Source organism: Dipteris shenzhenensis, chromosome 20 (assembly GCF_047967505.1).
Source record: "Dipteris shenzhenensis isolate YYH24624 ecotype China chromosome 20, Dip_SZ_1.0, whole genome shotgun sequence".
NCBI lineage: Eukaryota > Viridiplantae > Streptophyta > Polypodiopsida > Gleicheniales > Dipteridaceae > Dipteris > Dipteris shenzhenensis.
In genome coordinates, this window is record NC_141615.1 from 36,588,529 (window position 1) to 36,609,563 (window position 21,035).

The 21,035-nt window shown below is 42.4% G+C and overlaps 1 protein-coding gene across 1 annotated transcript; it reads left to right on the plus strand.

Moving 5' to 3' along the window:
* The first annotated feature begins 18,786 nt into the window (after positions 1-18,786).
* On the plus strand, positions 18,787-20,363 carry LOC147889599 (UDP-glycosyltransferase 85A1-like). Its single transcript, XM_087391858.1, has 2 exons — positions 18,787-19,329; positions 19,435-20,363. Exons 1-2 carry the CDS (start codon positions 18,792-18,794, stop codon positions 20,352-20,354), a joined length of 1,458 nt encoding a protein of 485 aa, XP_087247984.1. The 5' UTR covers positions 18,787-18,791; the 3' UTR covers positions 20,355-20,363.
* Positions 20,364-21,035: the final 672 nt, after the last annotated feature.

Here is a 21,035-nt window from a genome sequence, read left to right on the forward strand (position 1 = left end):
GTGAGAATTGGGAGAGGGAAGGTGAGGGAAAGGGAGAGTGGGGAGAGAACAAGAGGGGAGAGGGAAAGTGATGGAGGGGGGAGTTAGAAGAGAGAGAAAGAGAGAGAGAGAGAGAGAGCACCCCCCCCATTTACTTTCCCCTTCCTCACCTTCTCCACCTTCCCTCTCTGTCTCCTTGTCCCTATCCCTACTTCCCCCTCCCTCACCTTCCCTCTTCGCTCCACCCTCTCCCTCTCCTGCTCCCTAGTACTCCCCCTCTCCCTCTCCCTACTCCCTCCCTCTTCTCCTTATAATACCCACATGTGTCATTTGCCCTCCCCTTTTTTCTTTCATAGTTCTAATTTTTAATCAAATCTATACCCAAAAGTGAGAGTTTTTAAACCTTGTCCCATTTTGAATTTTTTCTCAAATTAATAGCATAAAATTAGGGTTTCTTAAAAAAGTTTCTAGATTTTGAATTATTTTGCTCCCCCCCTCCCTTAAAAAAAACATATTTTCACATTTTTTTTTCTTAAATGTTTTTAGAACAATTGTTCACATTGTGATTTTTAAAACAAATTAACACAAAAAAATTGGGGATTTCTTAAAAAAAGCTTGTAGTATTTGAATTTTTTCTAATTTTATGCCATCAAATTGGGGTTTAGGGTTTAGATCTTAAACAACGTAACTTATTCTATGTTTTAGGGTTTATCTTTTAAGATTTAGGGTTTAGCATTTAGGATTTAGGGTTTAGGGTTTAGCATTTAGGATTTAGGGTTCAAGGTTTAGAATTTAGGGTTTAGGGTTTAGGTAAGAAAACAAGGAAATATGCATGTCCAACCATGAAAATGATATCGAAAGAATATGATGCTTTGCACATGCCTTAATATTACTTAGAGTATAGTTTGTGTAAAGTATTATGCCCATCAAAGATGGATCCATAGGCTAGAAGTACACTTATGCATATTTTTTAACACTCATGCATGATTCATGGTAAGAAACCAGGAACTATGCATGTCCAACCATGCAAAAAATATCCGATACTTTGTAGAGCCCTGAATCTCAATTACATTAATGTTTGAGCAAAGTATCATGCCCATTAGAGACACACACATAAGTTAGAAGCATAGTCATGCATATTTTGTTTTGTTTCCTATTTTGAGGGATCCCAATAGTTGTTGTTGCTAATTGCAATCCAATAAGATCCTTTCTAGTATCACCGTCCCTAAACACTACAACCATAATCTTCACAACATCAACAATGTCATAGTTGCAATCGGAAGCCCTACATGATGAGCCCATGGTGCAAGTTGTGGCAAGATGCAGAACATGATAGCTATTCTTGCATGGCAAAGTGACCAACATCATGGCGTTCTCATGTTTAAGGGTCATCGCACAACCTATGCACCAGTTTAAGACATTGATTTGGCCCTTTATTGCACGTCAGGGATGAGGAGGGGTAGGTATAAACTATGCATGCCCTTTGCTCTTCAAGTGATGTAGCATCTACAAAGCTAGAGCATGCTAGCCTCCCAACCCTGACAATTGCTTTGACTGCAGGTCAACTACAACTTGCAAACATGATACAACATAGACCAAGTCTTAGAAACATTGAATGAATATATACATTTGCAACTCAAGATAAGACTAGTGATAATCAAAGTTTGATGCACATGTCTGGGCATCAAACAATTCATTCTCAACATGTTCGGTGTCCAAGCATGTCAAGGTCTAAGAGATATGTTCAATTGTCAATTGTAACTCAAACATTGTCATTGTATTTGTGGAGTTTGGCTACAAGGATCATAGTTCAATCTCTGCCTCCTCCTTCTTTGGTCTAAGTTGCTTGTCAATTGCACTAACAGATTCCTAGCTCCTCTTCCTAACCATTGCATCTGTTAATGACGTGTTTCCCCTCTCCAATTCTTGTGCAACAGTTTCAAGTTCATCAACCAAGTGATCAATAAGGCTAATTATTTTTTACTCTACATGTGGGTGGACAATAGGCATAGGATCCCTATTTTCTTGCCATGCCTTGTACACTGTCTCCTTGATATGGGGGATTCTTCAGCAGTCCCCTTCTCATCTATTCTGGGCATGTCATCTTGAAAATAATATTTCTCATCATCATGGATTGCAGAAGTTTCTTCATTAATTTTCTTCCACTTAATGGTGTGGTTGTCAAAATAGCCACTTTTCAAGTTTGACTCCTTGTAACTATTGGTATATACACATACTAAGTTAGTGCCGATATATACTGACGTTAATAATGTGCTATTTAACAAAAACTGCCCATGCAAAAATGATTGAACTATCTTGCTCAATCAAAACCGAGCTAAACTATTTTGTGTATGCACTAGAAAAGGCCACTATGTTTTCCATGTTAATAGGGCACTATTTTTGGTAGACCTTTTTTTGTAAAAGAACAAAATCCTTGTATGCTTCAAGATGAACACTGCTACACTTTATTCTATACATGGATGGATCTCTAGGACTTTTGAATATGCCCAACTACTCCCTCTCTGACAAATCAGCCTCCTTAAAGGTTTTGGGATCAGCTCCCATCAAATTAAGACTATATTCAGCATGAAAAGCCTCCTCGTAAGGAACAACCTCCTTTGCTTTTGATACCCCATTTTGGGAGCCTTCTAGTGCCTTAAACACAGAATGGGACATGTTGGAATTATATAAACGATGTGGAGAATAGCCATGAAGCAAAAACTAATAGGTACAAAAAAAGGAACAAACCACAGTAGTGGAAGAGGCTTGCATGTCGACTCTCCTCCTCTTTGGAGGGGTTTCTCTTGTGCTTTCAAGCAAACCTCTAGCTCAATTGCTTCCCTTTGTGATGCCTCCACAAGAGTAGCTTGCTCTTTTCTTTTGGTCATTAGGGGAGAATTGGGGTCTCCAAAGGGCCCCCAATTAGTGTTTCCTAATTTCAAGGGATTAGTGAGGTATTTGAGGTGTACCAATGGGAGTGCTCCTTTTTGTGGGGCAATGCCATGTTGAGGTGGAGGGTGGGTACACCTGCAAATAGCCCCTATTGGCTACTCCTCTTACATTGGGGACCACTCAAACCTTCCCCCCCCCCCTCAACCCATGCTTGACCCTTCTCCCATATGCACCTTCCCCAAATAAACCTACAAGTCATTCAAGAGGTGGTGGGCCCTTCTGGGTGAAAATTTCTTCCCTCTTAGCTTGTTACAGGCCTGCCCCCTCCTCTTCTGTGGTCTAGCTCCATTCTCCCTCAATTTTTCAAACATGGGAACTCATTTGGCATCTTCTCTGCCCCCTCCTACTCTGGTCCACTATCTTTCTCCCTCTCTAGCATTCTCTCTCCATTCCTAGCTACAACACCTCCTATAGCAATAACTGCTCACCCCCCTTTACTCTTTCTCCCTCCATTCCTAGCTACAGTAAGTACCTCCTATAGTGGCAGCTACAGCACCTCCTACAGTAGCAGTTGCTCACCCCCCTCTGCTCTTTCTCCCTCCATTCCTAGATACAGTACCTCCTGTAGTGACTGCTCATCCCCCTCTGCTCTTTCTCCCTCCATTCCTAGCTACCACACCTCTTGGAGTATCTTCTCATCCCCCTCTGCTCTTTCTCCCTCCATTCCTAGCTACAGCACCTCTTGGAGCTTCTCTCAACCTTCAGTTGCACCCTCTATACCTTCTCCCTCTCTCTCCCTCTATCGGAGCTACTCTCTCTCTCCAAGCTGCACTTTCTAGTCCACTATTGCTATTGTGACCTCTGTACAAGCATGGTGAGGACACCATACATGTACTCTGTGTCCCATAGGAGCAAAAATGCACTGTGGGTGAATGGGTGCCTTGCACCTATAGCTTGAATGATTGGATAGTCATGAGAGGATCTACCAAGGGTCCACATAAGCTTCCCAAGAGAAAAAGAGGTGATCTTTTGCATGAATGGAAGGGTTGCATCATGAAGTTCAAGCTTGGGAAGAAAGGATGGCTTGCAAAGGTGCAACACATCTACATGGGGAAGGACATGCGCCTTCCTTCGTCAAGCAATCAATCAACAATACCATCGCATTGTAAGTTTGCATTTTGTGTAAGATTTTGAAGTGTAATGAGTTAGTTTGAAATTTTATTTTGAAATAGCACTTGTACATAGAAGATGTATTTCCTTCAGACTTTGAGGAGTGGGAACCACTCGAGAGCTTCTTAATAGGTAAGTTTACTACCATTCGTGAGGATTTAGGAAGGCAAATGCATGCTGGAGAGAAGTCCTCTACTTTGAAACAGAGAAATATCTATTGGTATAATGCCAAGTACATTACTCCAAGGACGACATCAGGCTATGGCCATCTTCAATGCATTGCAACACCACAACTTGAAGACAAAGCAACACCACAACTTGAAGACATGGATTGCAGCATGGTGGACACAAGAACAATGCAATCATACAAGGAAAAGATTGCAAAGGATGTGGGCATGGCCATGAAGTTTACATTTGGCTCTAAATGGGTAAGGTTGTCTTGGTTTAGGCCTCTGCACATTTTTTCTTCTTGTTTTCAGAATATCCAGATGCACAGAACAAAAACCATGTGGTCATGCAAGTGCCTACATGAGAATGCCCTTGAGGAATTGCTTGGGGTGAATTGGGGAAGCAGGTCAGGTGAACAAAAGGGTGATTTGTTTCAATGCCATGTATGTAAGGACAATGTGGCTGTCAAGTACCACATCTCCTGCCAAATGTTATATTTTGCTTTCCAATATAGGCGCTAGAAGAAAATAGGTGGCAATTGGCTCCCCCTTGACTCTAATGACGATGATAATATAGGGGTAAGTTTATGCATTGGTTCTCATTTAGGAGATGTCAAGAATGTGACTGTCACATCACAGTGGACTCTCAGGGATGTGTGGGAACACCTATTGGTCATGGAGGATGGCATGTCTGAGTCCTTTCACTTTACCTTAAATGGTGAAAAGGTAGGAAAGCATGCATAGAAGCTCGTGCATAGTGCCACTTTTATCCCTCCTGCAATATTGAAGATTGTAAACAATGTGGGGTAAAACAATTATGGATTTTGACATTTTCCAATTAATAGTGGTGTAATTAATTTTGATGTTTTGAATGGTTTTGTTTCATGTCAATGTCAAGTTTTTTCTAAAAAATTTAGAATTCTTTTTTTTTAATATTTAGAGCATTTGGGTATATATAGGTTATAAAGTTACTTTAGTTTCAAAGTTTCACTATCATAGCCATAGTTCTCCTAGCTACCAAACTACCATGGATTTTGCTAGGTCTGCCTTCCATGTTTTCATCTCCTGTACTCCATTAATTGATAGAGAGGAGGAGTTATTTCTAGTATTTGATAAGAGCACTGATGTCCTAGGCACCTATTTGGGAGCTCGAGACGATTTTGAAGACCTCATCAAGTACATGCAAGACTACATCGTGAGTTTTGCATATAAACTTGATGAGTCTACAAAAACATGGGTCCCAATTGATTATTTGAAGTACTTGTTCAATCGTTTAGATTGCTTTCGAGCCCAACTCACACCCCTAGGGTTTAGGGAGGTGGACACTGATGACCTCCTAGCATGTGGAGTCGTCGAAAACATAGGAAATAGTTTCCTATCCTAGGAAATGACCTTTATTTTCCTTCTCCAAGAGGGACAAATGGAAGAGGAGGCCTCGACCTCAAGCCCTGACCCTGCACCTACCCTTTCTGATCCTCTTATTTCTATAGATGAGCCCAACATCTACAATTAAGAGCCCATAGATAAAGAAGCTGAGTAGCAAGAAGTTGCATTGGCCCTGGAAGTGCTCCAGCGACTTCCGAAACCCCATTCTACTTCTCAAATTCCATCCACCTCAGGCACCACCTCTGTTGACCCCGCAACAATGATATGGTTTCTTGCTCCCCTTCTTGTCGATGGAGAACAATACCTCTTTCCCCATGACATAGAGGTTATGTTTGGTCTCCAGGAGGATGAAGCTCGTGTCCTGTGTGGATACGAGGTGGATAAAACTATGCAAGAACCTGGGTTTTTGGGAGCAAATGATTCAATAGAAGAGGTTCTTGCTTTAACACTAGCCCAAATCAAAGATGCAAAGACATCAATCTACTCCGACCTACCTGATGTTCCAGAAGAAGCCTCCACATCTCACTCCAGATAGAAGGAGGCCTCTGGATCCATCCTCATTGACAAAGAGGAAGGGATTGAGCATGACTACTCCATAGTGGTAAGAAACTATGAGCTTTGAATTTCTTCTCTCTTGGTATACTTTTGCTTTAACGGAATTCTAATGTAATGTTGGACAGTTGCAGGAGGCATTTGAGGTCGACCTATTCTCATCTCGGCAATGCCTTGTTCGTAGTAGCTTTGGCTGAGATCACTCATTGGAACATTACCTTGGCCAAGCAAAAGGGCGCTTTGTGGTTATCCACAAAAAGTTTTCTCCACATGGCACTGATGACCTCTGAAAGTGCAAGGCCTTGTCATGAGTGATTGGTCATGCTGACATCAATCGCAATGCTGACAAGGTCATTTTGGTGAACCGCATGGGTGCCCTTAATGCCTTTGGAACCAATTTTCAAGGTATGGCATTGACGGCAGCAGCCATGTCCCTGGAGCAATGATAATAGCGTTGACTCTCTATCGACTAGGTTTAGAGCTAGGAGTGTATTTGGGAATTCAAAGCCCGATTTTCTCAGTGTTTTAGAGAAGAGAAAAAGGCTCTAAAGCCTTATTGTATAGAAATTTTATTTTATATGAATACAGATATACTTTTTATACAGTGCCCCATTTTGTGTTCTTTTACAAAATTTATTTTATACTGTCATTGTATTTTGTCTCTTTAATTGTTGTTGGCATTAATATTTTCATTCACTATTTTATTCAAAAGCATGCTATCAGATAAATATTTGCGCTATAATGGTCATTTTTTAGCAATCCACTAAGAATCTCACCGTGGCACAGAAGGCAAATGTGTTCGGCATGGCGGGTCAAACATGCCCCATATGCGCCATAGTGGGTTTTTGCATTTCTGGGCTCCCTGTGCGATACTGAACACATTTGCCTTCTACGCCATGGTGAAAAAACATCATTTGACCACTCAAATTCACACTGAACTCGCATAAACTAATGGAAAGAATCACATGACATGTATAATAACATGGCAACAGTAATAGAACATAAAAATATATTTTACTCATTGGTCTCAAAGCGCAGAGATTTACAAAATGATTCCAGTTACACCAAATGAACCTAAACAATATCTAGGGCCTAAGGGAGAGATCAGAGTGGATGCACTTGGTGAGGGCAAGATCCTTGTCCATCACTGTTACTCTTTTGGCATGGATAGCACATAAGTTCGTGTCTTCAAAAAGACCTACTGTCATCTACTCTATTGCCTCTTGAATTGCTCCCATAGTGCCTAAAGTGAAACGCACATCATCCTTGTAATGCTGTGCTATTTCACGTACAACACGCTGGAAGGGTGCACGGGGAATGAGATTGTCCACAGCGGTTTGGAACTTGCGAATCTCCTGAAGGGCCTTCACGCCTGATTTTTTATGCCTCTTAATCTTTGGGGGACCCTGCATTGGCCTCTGGACATGGCTCCATGGCCACTTTTTCGCTTTGAACTTCTTTCGCCTTTCCTCCCTTGCAACCACCTCTTCAGACTCCTCTTCTTGTGTCTGGTGGTCCTTCGAGGTGGCTTGTCATGCCTAGGGGTCTGCTTTGTCCTTGGTCTCTTTTCCATTTCATGAGGTTGTGAGATAGCAGGCTGAGGCTCTTGCTCAGCTCGTACTAGAGGCTCCTCATATCTGATAATTTTGAGGCACAAAGGGTTGACGGTGCTCTTCCATGCGCTCTGCTTGGTTGGAGGATTGGGGCCAAGGTTCATTATATCTATGAGCCCACCAAATACTTTCTCTTATTGTGGCCCCTGTAATCTCTCCATCTCCTCTCTTTGTCTTTCTTGCTCCCCTTGTTGCTTTAGATGCTCCATGCCAAGACCCCATGGAGGAGGGAGGGGCAGTTGATCAGGATTGATTGGAATATTTTGCCCCTCTTAGGAGACCTCTCTACTTCCACGGTTAGTTTTGTGGAAGGACTAAGAGGACCCCTGATCGTGCTTGGATCCTTCCTCGTGTTGGGATTCCTCATGGTGCTGAGATCCCTGGGATCCCCTATGAGAGTCGAATGGTGGGGACTCGCGTTGCTTGGACTCCTGATGATGAGAACCACTTTCAGATCCCTGTTGATCATTGCCCTCTTTGCCACTGGGGCTTGCAGTGTGAAGAGAGTGGGAGAGAAGGAAGGAGTCTCACTTGCAGCTTTCTCACATACACAATGGGGGAATATACACAAAGGTGGAGGCTGAAAACAGTTTTCCTCTTCTTAGTTGTGAAAGCCAAAAGAACTCTAAGTAAAAAAGAATAGGTGAACCCTATATGTGGGTCTCAAACCAAACTCAACTAACTAAGGTGGCATACTAACTGAGCCACTATGCACAACGGTCACCCTCGCATATCACGAGTGGAGCTCGATATCTCAACACTCCCCCTTGAGCTCAATCCCAATTCTTGCACACCAAGCAGGTCTCTGAAAGTGTGCAGCTTCTTTGCACCCAATGCCTTCGTGAATATGCCAGCTACCTGATCCTCTATGCTGACATAAACTAGATCAATAAAACCTACTAGAACCTTCTCCCACACATAGTGATGATGCACCTCAATGTGCTTTGTTCTAGCATGATAGACTGGGTTATTTGCCAAGTGTATACTGCTCATGTTGTCACAATAAATGACAACTGGCCCATATGTATATTGATGCATATCATAAAGTAGCTTATGCAACCCAGCTACCTCACATGCAACCATTGTTGCACCCCTGTACTCAGCCTCTATGCTCGACAAGGCAACTGTAGGCTGTTTCTTACTGCTCCAAGTGACTGCAGCACTCCCAAAAGATAACATATATCCACTTGTAGATCGTCTATCAGAAATACTACCAGCCCAATCAGCATCACTGTATCCATGCAATTGTATCTGAACCCCAGTCTCATACAATAGTCCATACTGCAATGTGGACTTCACATACCTCAGTATGCGTCTAGTTGCATCCAAATGCAGTTTCCTTGGAGCCTGCATAAACTGACTTTCCAACCCAACAACATAACTCAAATCTAGCCTGGTAATAGTCATATAAATCAAACTTCCTACTATGCGTCTGTACATAGTAGGGTCTTCTAGAAGCTCACCTGCATTTGCACTCAACTTCACATTTTGCTCCAAAGGAACTGAAATAGGCTTACATCCTGTCATCCCATATTTGGACATAATGTCCAATCCATGCTGCCTTTACAAGAGCCATATCCCACTTGTGGATCTAATCACCTCAATGCCCAAGAAGTAATGCAGCTCTCCCAAATCCTTCATCTCAAACTTCTACTTCAATAGCATTTTCACATGAAGGATATCTTCATCACTATCACGTGTGATGATCAAATCATCAACATAAATGACAAGCAGCATAATGCCTTTCTCTGTTTTTCTCACATAAAGTGAGAAATCTACCTTGGAAATCTGAAAGCCAATAGTGATAAGATACTATTCTATCTTGTCAGACCCTGCTCTGGGTGCTTGCTTCAAGCAATACAAGGCTTTCTTTAACTTGCAAACAAACTCAGGATGAAGAGCATGAACATAACCTGGTGGCTGCTCCATATAGACCTCTTCTTGCAAATCACCATGCAAGAAAGCATTCTTTACATCCATCTGATGTAGAGACCATCCCTTTGATGCAGCCATAGCAATGACTGCTCTTACGGTTGCCATCCTTGCAACCAAATTGAATGTTTCTTCATAATCAATGCCATATGTCTGTGCATACCCCTTGACAACTAATCTTCCCTTGTATCTGTTTACAGAACCATCTGCATTGTGCTTCACCTAATAAACCCACTTGCAGCCAATTGCATTCTTGTCTTTAGGCAAAGGCACCAATTCCCATGTAGCATTTGCTTCCAAGGCATCCATTTCTTCATCCATGGCTTTCTCCCATTTTTCTTTTCCCATGGCTTGCTCAAAAGAAGTGGGTTCTAGTTCATGTATCACTTTGACCATATAGGCATAGTGAATGGCTTTAAATCCATCATATTTCAGCCTATCCATAGGATACCTAGCTCTTGTAGACCTGCGCAAAATAGGCTCACTACCAGGTGCTCTCAAAACATCCCTTGTCTTCCTTACTCCAGGTGTAACAACAGAAGGAATACCCAACTCATCATCAAGGCTTTGTTCTGAGCCACTGGATTCACCATCCACATAAGAGTGACCTGCATTCACATTAACCATGGGCTGATCTACTTTCTCTTTTCCTTTTCGTGATACTTGCATACCACTATCTGCATTGCTTTGAGGAGATCCTCCCGATCTCAATCAGCCTGTCCATGGCGAAGTATGTGAACCACTGCTAGAGGACACTACAAGTCCACTAATATTTTGTGATTGTTGCTGTGAATTTTGTGTAGCATTACCATTTTGTGCATCTACATCATCAATCACATTTACTGGTTTATACCAGTTGCTCATCTCATTAAAAAAAACATCTTTGCTCATTGTAAACTTATGAGTAGAAGGGTTATAGCATCTATACCCTTTTTGCTGAGAGAATAACCAATAAAGATGCACTTCTCAGCTTTTGGATCCAACTTGGATCTCAACTCATCTGGCACATGAACATAGGCAATGCAACAAAAAGCTTTCAAATGAGAAATATCTAGTTTCCTACTAGTATACCTCTCCTCTAGTGTCATGCAATGTATTGTGCAGTGGGAGTCATGTTCATTATCTAGACTACTGTAGTAATTGCTTCAGCCCAATAATAATCTGGTAGGTCTTTTTCATTGAGCATGGCACGAGATACCTCTCCAATATGCCTATTTTTCCTTTCTGCAAGTCCATTTTGCTGTGGGGTATGACTGCATGAATTGCTACTTTATGCCATGCTCCTGTAGGAAACTTGCAAACTCGTTTGAGAGGTACTCTCTCCCTCCATTTGACCTTAGGCATTTTATTTATAGGCCTGTTTCTTTTTTAACCATAGCTTTAAAAGCTTTGAAATGCCGAAACACTTAACTTTTCTTTTTCATAAAATACACCCAAACTTTTCTGCTGTAGTCATTAGTAAAAGTGACAAAATAATGATAGCCTCGAATAGATGCAGTTTTAGTAGTCCACACATCAGAAGGATTAATTCCAATGGCCTCTTACTCTCTTGAACATGTCTAGGAAATGCTTTCCTTGCCGATTTTCCAAATTAATAGGCTTCACATATCTTATGCATTTCTGCAACCTTGAACTTAGGCAATCTTGCAACAATATTTTAGACCTGCATTAATTTAAGTCGCTGTACATTAACATGACCAATGCGTTTATGCCAGATATCAATATCTGCAACTACACCGGTCCCATGTGCAAACATTGCTGTACTCAATTCAGGAAAATCCGCATCCAACGTAAACATCCTGCCCTTCTTCTTACCTTTTGCTATCAAGCGACCTTTATTTTTCATATCCTCAACAAAGCATCCATGAGGATTAAATCTGACCTACAAGCGCTGCTCAACCATTTGACCAACAGAAACCAAGTTCTTGGTGATATTCGGGACATTAAATACATCAGACAGGTATTTCTTTTTTCCATCCTGCATAGACAAAGGAATTTTACCAATATGCATAATAGGATGTGGAGTATCATCACTAGTCTCCACAAATCCTGGTCTTTCCATTTTCCTTGCATCCTGCATCCATTCTGCATGACCTATCATGTGCTTTGACGCATCTGAGTCAACATACCACACATCATTGATTTCGTATGCACTTGTCATAGAATTGGTCATGTGTTGCACCATAAACAGATGCTCCTTTCTGTCATCACCCTGTCTACTAGAGGATGCATAATTGCCTTGCTGCAATTTTCGAGTCATGATGTCATTCTGCTTTTTATAGTAGTATTTAACCATATGACCCATTTTACCACAGTAGTAGCATTCAACATTGTTGTTTGCATTTTGGCCTCTCTGCCATCCACCACGACCATTTTGGCTCCCCCTACCTCTAAAGTTACCACGTCTTCCTCCATGGGACTGGTTTTCTTGAATTTGCTACATATTCTGATTTCTGCCATGGCCTCCAAATCGGCCTGCTCTACCTTTGCCTCTCTCTTCCAGCATTTGAGTAGAAGACAACTTCTTTTGAAGTTCCTCCTGAAGAAGATGCACCACCATTTCTCTGCTCTTCAGAAATTAGAAGAGCAATCAACTCCTCGAAATCAGGAAAATTCTCACGGATGGCAATGGATGTCTGGAATTGTGCATAATCCTTTCCTAGACCATTCAAGGTCACAGAAACTAATCATCATCTTCCACTGGCGACCCAATAGAAGCAAGTGCATCTGCAATCTTCTTCACCTTCATGTGGTAGTCATTGATGCTATATTTTCTCTCTGCACATTATGCAACCCCTGCTTGAGCTGCATTTTCCTGGCTTGCGTACAAAAGAGCAGGTGAACCCTATATGTGGGTCTCAAACCAAACTCAGCTAACTTAGGTGGCATACTAATTGAGCCACTAACTAGAGTACATAAAGATAGTTGTCATCCAGCTATTATTCATGGGCAGTGTACCAACTGCATCTGCAGCTAACAAGTCGGTGACATAAATGCACAATGGTCACCCTGGCATATCACGAGTGGAGCTCAATATCTCAACATGCAGTGTGTTCAGAGGCCATGGAGTTGTGAGGAGGACAACGGGTAGCGTCTAAACAGCATCCAATGGGTCTAGTAGTTTGTTTAACTTGTGTCATAGAAATGAGGGATTTTAGGGTTTTGAATTGCTTTATATAGTCTTTTTAAAAGCACTTTAGGTCGCCAGTGCAGTAATACTTAATCTTCACCACCTAGTCTTTTGTCGCCAGTGCGGTAATACTTAATCTTCACCACCCTCCCTCCCAACCCACTCACCCCTCTGCCCTACCATGTCGCACATGCAATTCTACAATTTCCAAACAAATTTGTGAATTTTGGAATCTATAATTGACTCAAAATAGTGTTAACTTTATTCATCAAACATTTTACATTTGGGGCTCTCTTACTGTTGGTTGACAATGCATCCATAGATTGCAATTGTCTTTTCCTCTTCTTCAATCCCAAAGGTGTTCCCTTCAACTTTTGTACTCGTTCTATCGACTTCCCATTCCTTCTCCATAGCACGTTGAACTTGGCCATAGATACACTTTTCCAAATCTTGTTTGCTTTCAGCGAGCTTCTGGATTGATTCTTCCAATTCATGGTGCTCCAAGTCCAGTGCATGTGCTTTGTCACTGAGTTCTTTGTTTTGCAATTGGAGATCCTGCATACTATTATGCATTGCCACAATAGTAATATCTCCCAAATGTGCAAGTTCTTCTGCTTGGGCTCTTTGCACCTCGCTTGCTTGCATAGCCAATGTCTGAGAATGGTTCAATCGATTGCAATAACCGAGCAATCCAGCATGTCCCTTGCTAACAAACCGAACAACATCATGCACTGTATGAAAAGGAGGACTCTTTTGGGTGACAGGGTCTAAAGGATACAAGTTTCCATCCACCCAAAGGTCAAGATGCTTCTTCCCTTGCAATCGAAGACTGTGGAGCACACTTTGAGGAGTTCCACTATATCCCAAAGAGCGTGTGCTTGCATATTCTGCCTCCAGTTGTAGGTTCACATGGTACTTCTTGGATATGTCCTCGAATGGTGCCATGAGTACTCAAAGAGAGGTATCAGTGATGCAGGCTAAAATGTAGGGGACAGTTGGCAAAGATGGAGCAGTGAGAGGGAGAGAGTGGCAAGGAAGAGGGAGGAGGAGAAGCAAATGAGGGAAAGAGGAAGAGGAGGAGGAGAGTAGGGCGACAGGTGTAGAAGGGAGGGAAGGAGCTGCTGTAGAAGGGAGGAGGAGGGGAGAGATGCTACAGGAGGGAGGAGAAGGGGAGAGATTCTGCAGGAGGGAGGAGCAGAGGAGAGGGAGCCTGGGCGGTTGGAGGAGGGGAGAGGAAGGAGGGAGGAGGAGCTAGGAGGAGGAGGAGGAGGAGCAAGACAGAGGAGGGGAGAAATGCTACAGGAGGGAGGAGGAGGGGAGAGGTTCTATAGGAGGGAGGAGTAGAGGAGAGGGAGCCTGGGCAGCTGGAGAAGGAGGGGAGAGGAACGAGGGAGGAGGAGCCAGAAGGAGGAGGAGGAGGGGAGAGGGAGGAGGGAGGAGGAGGAGCAAGACGAAGGAGGGGAGAGGGGGAGGGAGGGGGAGGGAGGGAGCGGGAGAGGGAGGAGGAGGGAGGGAGGGAGGGAGGAAGGAGGGAGGAGGGAGGGAGAGAGAGGGAGGGAGGGAGGGAGAGAGAGGGAGGGAGGGAGAGAGAGAGAGGGAGGGAGGGAGATTCCAAAATTTGAAATTCAAATTTCAAAAAGTGGCCCCCTCCCCTCATTGATGGGGGGAGAGGTGGGCTCAAATGTGGGCTTAACCCACCTAGGTTGGGCTGGTTAGTCCTCTTTGGGACCCTCCAAGCCCCTTGCATTAGCCCACTAAGCATTCCCTAATCCATTCCTTATGAGGCCCTTTTGAGACCCCAATTCTCCCCTAATGAGTGTCCTTTTGAGTTGGAGCTGGAGCTGGCTTTGGCTTCCCTCCAACCTGTTCTCTCCTATGTCTACTTCCATTTGTGGAGTTGTGGAGCCCCTACCCCCCACTCCTTCCCTTCCCATCCATGATGATCAACTCGTGCAAGCATGCCAACATTATAGATTTTGCAACCTCCTCTAGCTTTTTGAGCTTGTTGAGCCCTAACTAAGTCTCTCAACTATCGTTCAACTTCAATTGCATGATAGTTGAGAGCAAGCCATGCCTTGTTATGATTATTCATGTACTCTCAACTTTAGTTACATGATGACAGTTGAGAGCAACACCACACCTTGTCATGATTATTCATGTACTCTCAAACATTATTTTATAAAATAAAAATATCAAATGAATATGAATCATTCTCAAATGTGTGTGCTTTCAACTCATGCTATATTCTTGTCAATGCTAGAAAGCACAAGAAACATAGCGGGTTAACATGCTTCCACCCATTTTTTAACTTTCAACCGCTAAAACCTGTAGCAAAAAATTATTTTGGGTCTTATTGCAAACCATGTTCTTTAATTTCATCTGTATAGAAATTTTTTATCAGTGTCAGTATATACCAACTTCTGCTACTATTGGTATTTACACGTACTAAGGTAGTGCCGATATATACTAACGTAAATTAGTGTTGGTATATACCAACACCAATACTGACAAAAAAACCTCCTACATGTTGTACCATGGTTTTCATGCCCAAGCATCCTAAACATTGGTAGAAATATGTCAGAAAAGAATGAAGGTGTAGTAGTGGTTTATGCATTCAAATCACACACTTCCTATTGAGAAAGTAACCCCTTTGTGGAGTACTAGAAGGAAAAAAATGTTCTAAAGGCGATTCTCACATTATCTAGAGACCTTGATCTATGAAATGCCTGGTTACACATTTGTGTTCACCTATTATTACATGGGGATTTTGGGGGCCTATAGTAAGATTTACAAGTATCCTAGTTATCCATCAAGAGAGGAGAACCAATTTGTGGGAATCTATGGTTAAGCATGCTTAGATGTGAACAAAACTCAACTGGGTAACCTCCGAGGTGCAAGGAGAGGTGTGGGTGCCCCCATCCAAATTTCAATAGAGCATTTTCCAAGAGATTACACTTCTATACTAAATTCAAATAAGCTAAGTAGACTACCATGTGATGACAATTTTAATAAAGTGGATCATGTGAAATCAAGGGAGATTCAATTTGTATAGTAGTGTAGCAACTTGTGTGAATCTTTGTGAAAGTGCGCTAAAATGTCATTAAAATTTTACTCAATGCATTAGTGAATGGGGGATCCATTAAATGCAAATACTAGCATATGCTTACATTTTTGGATTTCAAATTCCATGTACAACTATGCTTAATGTGTCGTACCCAGGTTTTCATGATATAATTAACCTTGTAGTGGCTTGTGACAATCCATTTCAAATCCTTTCCTTGCTAAATTGGAAGCTTGTGTGTAATTTAGTTGAATCTCAAGAAACTATGGAGATTTGTACAAATAATTGGCTACATCTCAAGGAACTATGGAGATTTGCACCATACATGTTACCTTTAAAAATGAAAACAATTGTTTTAGCCCAAAGTAGGGCACAAGCCAAAATAGTAGTGGAAATTCAAATAAAAAAACATAAAGAGAATAAGCATGAAAATATTGTCTCTACAATCAATCTTGAAAAGTCAAAGTCTTTCACCTAACAAATGCAAATAATTGCATTGGCTTGCTAAAGACAAAGAAATAAGGAAAGAACAATTTAATATTTCAAATTCAACACTTGCATCTATATAGCAGAGCTCCTTAACTTAACATGTTGTTGGGAAACCCTACACCATGTACACAAATGCAAAGAGGGGTCCACATAAATTGTGACGCATGACGCATTAGAGTGTGGTGGGAAAAGCCATACCCATGTGATTTGTTTTGTCCCCTTTCATTGTGTTACACGGTATGAGAATTAGTTTATGCATGAAATGTAAGAAATGCTTCCAACTTGAGTCCTAAATTGTGAAAGACATACTAATTAAACATATGATGACTGTGTAAGCAAATAATATTAATAAAGCAAGAATTTTGTTTTGATAAAGTTTAGTTTCTCCAAATCACATGTTCGAGGCCCATCTCTTAGCTCGTAGTCGCGTAAAAGAAGTTTTAAAAGTTTCAATTCTTCTCAAGACAAATGCCAAGGCTTTAAAATACTAGATATACTTTAAATATTCTCAAAGAAGCTCTTTAATTGGAGGCAAAGCTTGCATTCCACTATGTAGTCTTTGGCAAACATGGAAAAAAGACAAAGCTGACTATTACATCACACAATAAGGCAAGCTAAAAAGCATAACTGGCAAATACTAGAAAAAAGACAAAGCTTACTTTCGACTATGGACTCTCTAATATCACCAATAAACAGGCAAGGTTACTAATCACAACTACTACTAGTGGTTAAAAAGAGTGTGTGTTTTGTTATACTAAAATGGCAGACATCCAATATCATGTTTTAATATGGCAAGGTTGTTTGTTATTACTAAAATTTGAATTAAGCATCAACTATGTACAAAAAAAGAGTGTGTTCTAAGGGTGGGTACACTCCACTCTCATGCTTGTGCATCCACGTGAGGGATGTGTGGTGGTGCTTTACACACCATGGCATTGGGTGGGGAAAAATGCATGAATGGGTCCTACATTTGTTCATCAGCAAAAATACCCGGGGGATTTACAAGGGAAAACTTATGATATCACGTGAGTGTACAATAGGGGGTTTTTTTGAAATGAGGCATAAGCTTATACATTAGGGGTGGGGGCCCTTTTTTTTTCCCCAATATTGAATTTAAGCTAGGGGGACCATGTCATATTTAAGAAGGGGGGACATAATATAGGTTACCTTGGGTAACTAGTCCAAACAAGTTTGATTTTGTGTATGGTTTTAAATAGTCATAGGGAAAGTAACCTAAATTTGTTGTGTAATCTAAATGCTTGAGAGAGAATGTAGATTTAAGGAAAGGGGGGGACATAATGGAATTTTGGTGGTATCTTATAAGCTTAAATAGGGGTGTTTTATCATCCTACGTGGATCTTAAATAGGGGGTTTTCTTGAAGTTCATGCACGCAGGTGACGTCCCCCTTTAATGAAGAGTGAATCCCCTAGGCAAAAATATTTACACCCACAAAAATAGAATAGGATTCCATCATCACGGAATCTGATATAGAAATGTATTTCGAAGCAAATTAACATGAGAGATCTTTTTGTTTAAAAACTTATTATACAACTCAATAACACCATGGTGATAAGCATTATTTTCATTGACAATACTTCACTCATATGCAATCAATAAACTACTTGTATGGCAACCTTTTGCCAACTTGATCATGCATGGTTAGTGATGACCGGTTGAGGTTCACATTATATGCAAGTAGGAATAACACAACATGTGTGTGTCTTGAAATTGTGCTCATTTGCCTAATATGGAATCGCTCGTTGATTCTGTACTTTATTTGTGAAGCTTCGAGAGGATTTTGGGCATCACATCTGGGAAGTACGAAGATAAATTAGGACAATGTGATTGTTGACAACGCTTCATCTCGCAGTGATCGTGATGTTCATGAAGAGCTTAGGGGTGTGGATATAAATAAGGATGCAATACATGATCATTTCTAGGATCTTATTTCACAATTGTTAAATTGAAACTTTGCAAAAGGCATATTTTGAAGAATGTTTATTTGCTTAGTTTATTTTGATATGATTGTTCAACGAATATATGCATTTGTTCAATGTAAATTTTGAGTAGAATAAAATACCTTTTTTTAGTGTTTTTCCGTTTGGACTTATCATAAGAAACCATGTTTTCTAAAATGCAATAAAAGTTAGTAGATTCGACCATGTAAAAAAGAATATTCTCCATATAGCGTTCATGCTGGGATTCACATGGAAGTATACAAGGTACTTTTTGGAGTGAGTTGTGAAGTTCCCCTTGAATGACCGGCCTATATATATTCTGCGGGCCTATATTCCCGTGTGACATAAACCAGCTCAACGTGGAGCTTGTGATGTGCCACTGATATCTCCCTTTCTTCTTCAAATGAAATACAGGCACACAACAAAGCAGTTTAGAGCGCAGAGTCTTGAGTTGAGAGTGTATGGCGCAGCCAAGGAGCGGCTGCAAAGCCCATATTGTGGCTCTGCCAGTGCCCGCTCAAGGCCATATCAACCCTCTCATGCAGCTCTGCAAGCAGCTCGCTTCCCATGGATTCACCATCTCCTTCCTCAACTCCGACATCAATCACCTCCGCATCCTCCGCTCCCAACATGTTCCCCTCGACGAACTCCAAGCCTTCGTCACTCTCCCCTCCCATCATGGCCTCGACATCCGCTTGTTTGGCCTCGGCGATGGCCTCCCCCCTGACCCCCACCCCTCTAAAACTAAACCCACCACCCTCGTCGATTTGATCCAAGCCGTCGTCTCCCCCTCCTTTCAGCAGTCTGCCAACCGCCTCATTACCGAACTTGTCCAGCAGCGTGACCCTCCCGTGACTTGCATCATCTCAGATCTGCGCCTCGTCTTCACTCAAGATATCGCCAATGAGCTCAGCATCCACCGTGTTGCCTTCTGGACTCAAAACGCAGCCAATTTTGCAGCGCATCTTGTCATCACCGACGGCTACAGGCCACCTGCAGGTAGGAGTTCCGTTCATAACCATTTCCGCTGAAGCACACAAGTCCCGTTTTGCGATGGTTCTTTCATACCTTCATCATCCTCACTGGGCGTCTCTCTCACTGCAGATGACTCAACTCTTATCACCTGCGTTCCCGGTGCCCCTCCTCATAAACGCTCGGAGCTGAGCCAGCTGCTAACAGCCGATCCTTCGGAGCTCCTGTTTCATTTTGGAACCAACCCTTTCCGAAGAAGGGGGGAAGCTGCGTGGATTCTACTCAACACTTTCGATGAACTGGAGGAGTCGGCTATGGCGTTTCTCAAGAAGGAGCACAATATTCTTACCACAGGCCCTTTGTTGACTCCTCCTTTCTTCAATTTCTCAGCGAACACCCAATCTAAGCCATCTACCATTATACCAGATGATCTTTCTTCTTGCCTGGAGTGGCTCGACACTCAACGCAAGACCTCCGTTCTCTACATCTCTTTTGGAACTCTGGTATTCCGATCAGCCCAGCAGATGATCGAATTAGCACATGGTTTGGAAGCCAGCGGGCAGCCGTTCCTCTGGGTTATCCGTCCAGATCTGATGCCGTCCGAGTCGGCAGACTCTCTCGAGGACGTTCTCCACCGCACAAAGCACCGCTCTAGGGTGGTCCAGTGGGCGCCACAGATAGATGTGCTCTCGCACGCGTCTGTGGGCGGATTCCTGACGCACTGCGGGTGGAATTCCATTCTAGAGAGCATTATGCAAGGGATACCGATGCTGGGGTGGCCGACGTTCGTGGACCAAGGGCTGAATGCGCGGTGCATTGCGGACGGATGGAGGATTGGGATGGGTCTGGAGGCGGATGAGAGAGGGTGGGTGAAGAAGGAGGAGGTGGAGAGGAAGGTGAAGGAGCTGATGGAGGGTGAGAAGGGAAAGGAAATGAGGGAGAAGGTGAGCAAGGTGAGGCGAGCAGCCGACAGAGCCGTAGCTGCAGGGGGTTCTTCCGACATCAATTTCGAGCTCTTCGTCAACTGGCTCCAAGAGCAGGCGCAACAGTAGAGATGCCTAATTTACTACCTGAACAAACTACAGTATAGTTATTCGAATTTCATATTCATTTATGGTCTTGCATACTATGCATAGTTCACTGCATTTGCATAATTCAATACATCGTTAGCCAATTGTATCACTTTCAGTGTGCGGTTGTTCAACGACATCATCTTTCTTACCTGAGACAAAAACCTTGACTTTCAGTGTTCCGTCACGGTGTTCAATCATCAATGGCAGCATTTTCTTAACACATTACAAAAAAACTTGTGGGTGAACAATATAAATTGAAAATTTGCAAGTTTGTCTTGGCGTCGCCATGCAAAGGGGAGGCATCTTATTTGTGCAAACTCTACGCTCCTACTACTGACCTCTTTACAAGAAGAACATAGAAGAACAGATAGGTTGGGCACACGGTTGTCTTCTGTTAGTATTCAGCCAAGAAGATTCCTATCGGAGGTGATCGGAATCAAGGGCACATGTCAGAGCTTGAAGCTCGTCGGACTTTATTGGAGTTATAGCCACATGTTTGGATTGAAATCTGATAGGTGTGAGAAGCATTCCTATTGGATATCCCCCTCTTGTCGGACCTTGCGTGCCCGTGTAGTCCGATTGCATGGGTTAGGCATCCAATTACCTTTCGGTAGGCATCCGATTGCCTTTCCTTCCTGAACTACCCAAAAAAAGCTACAT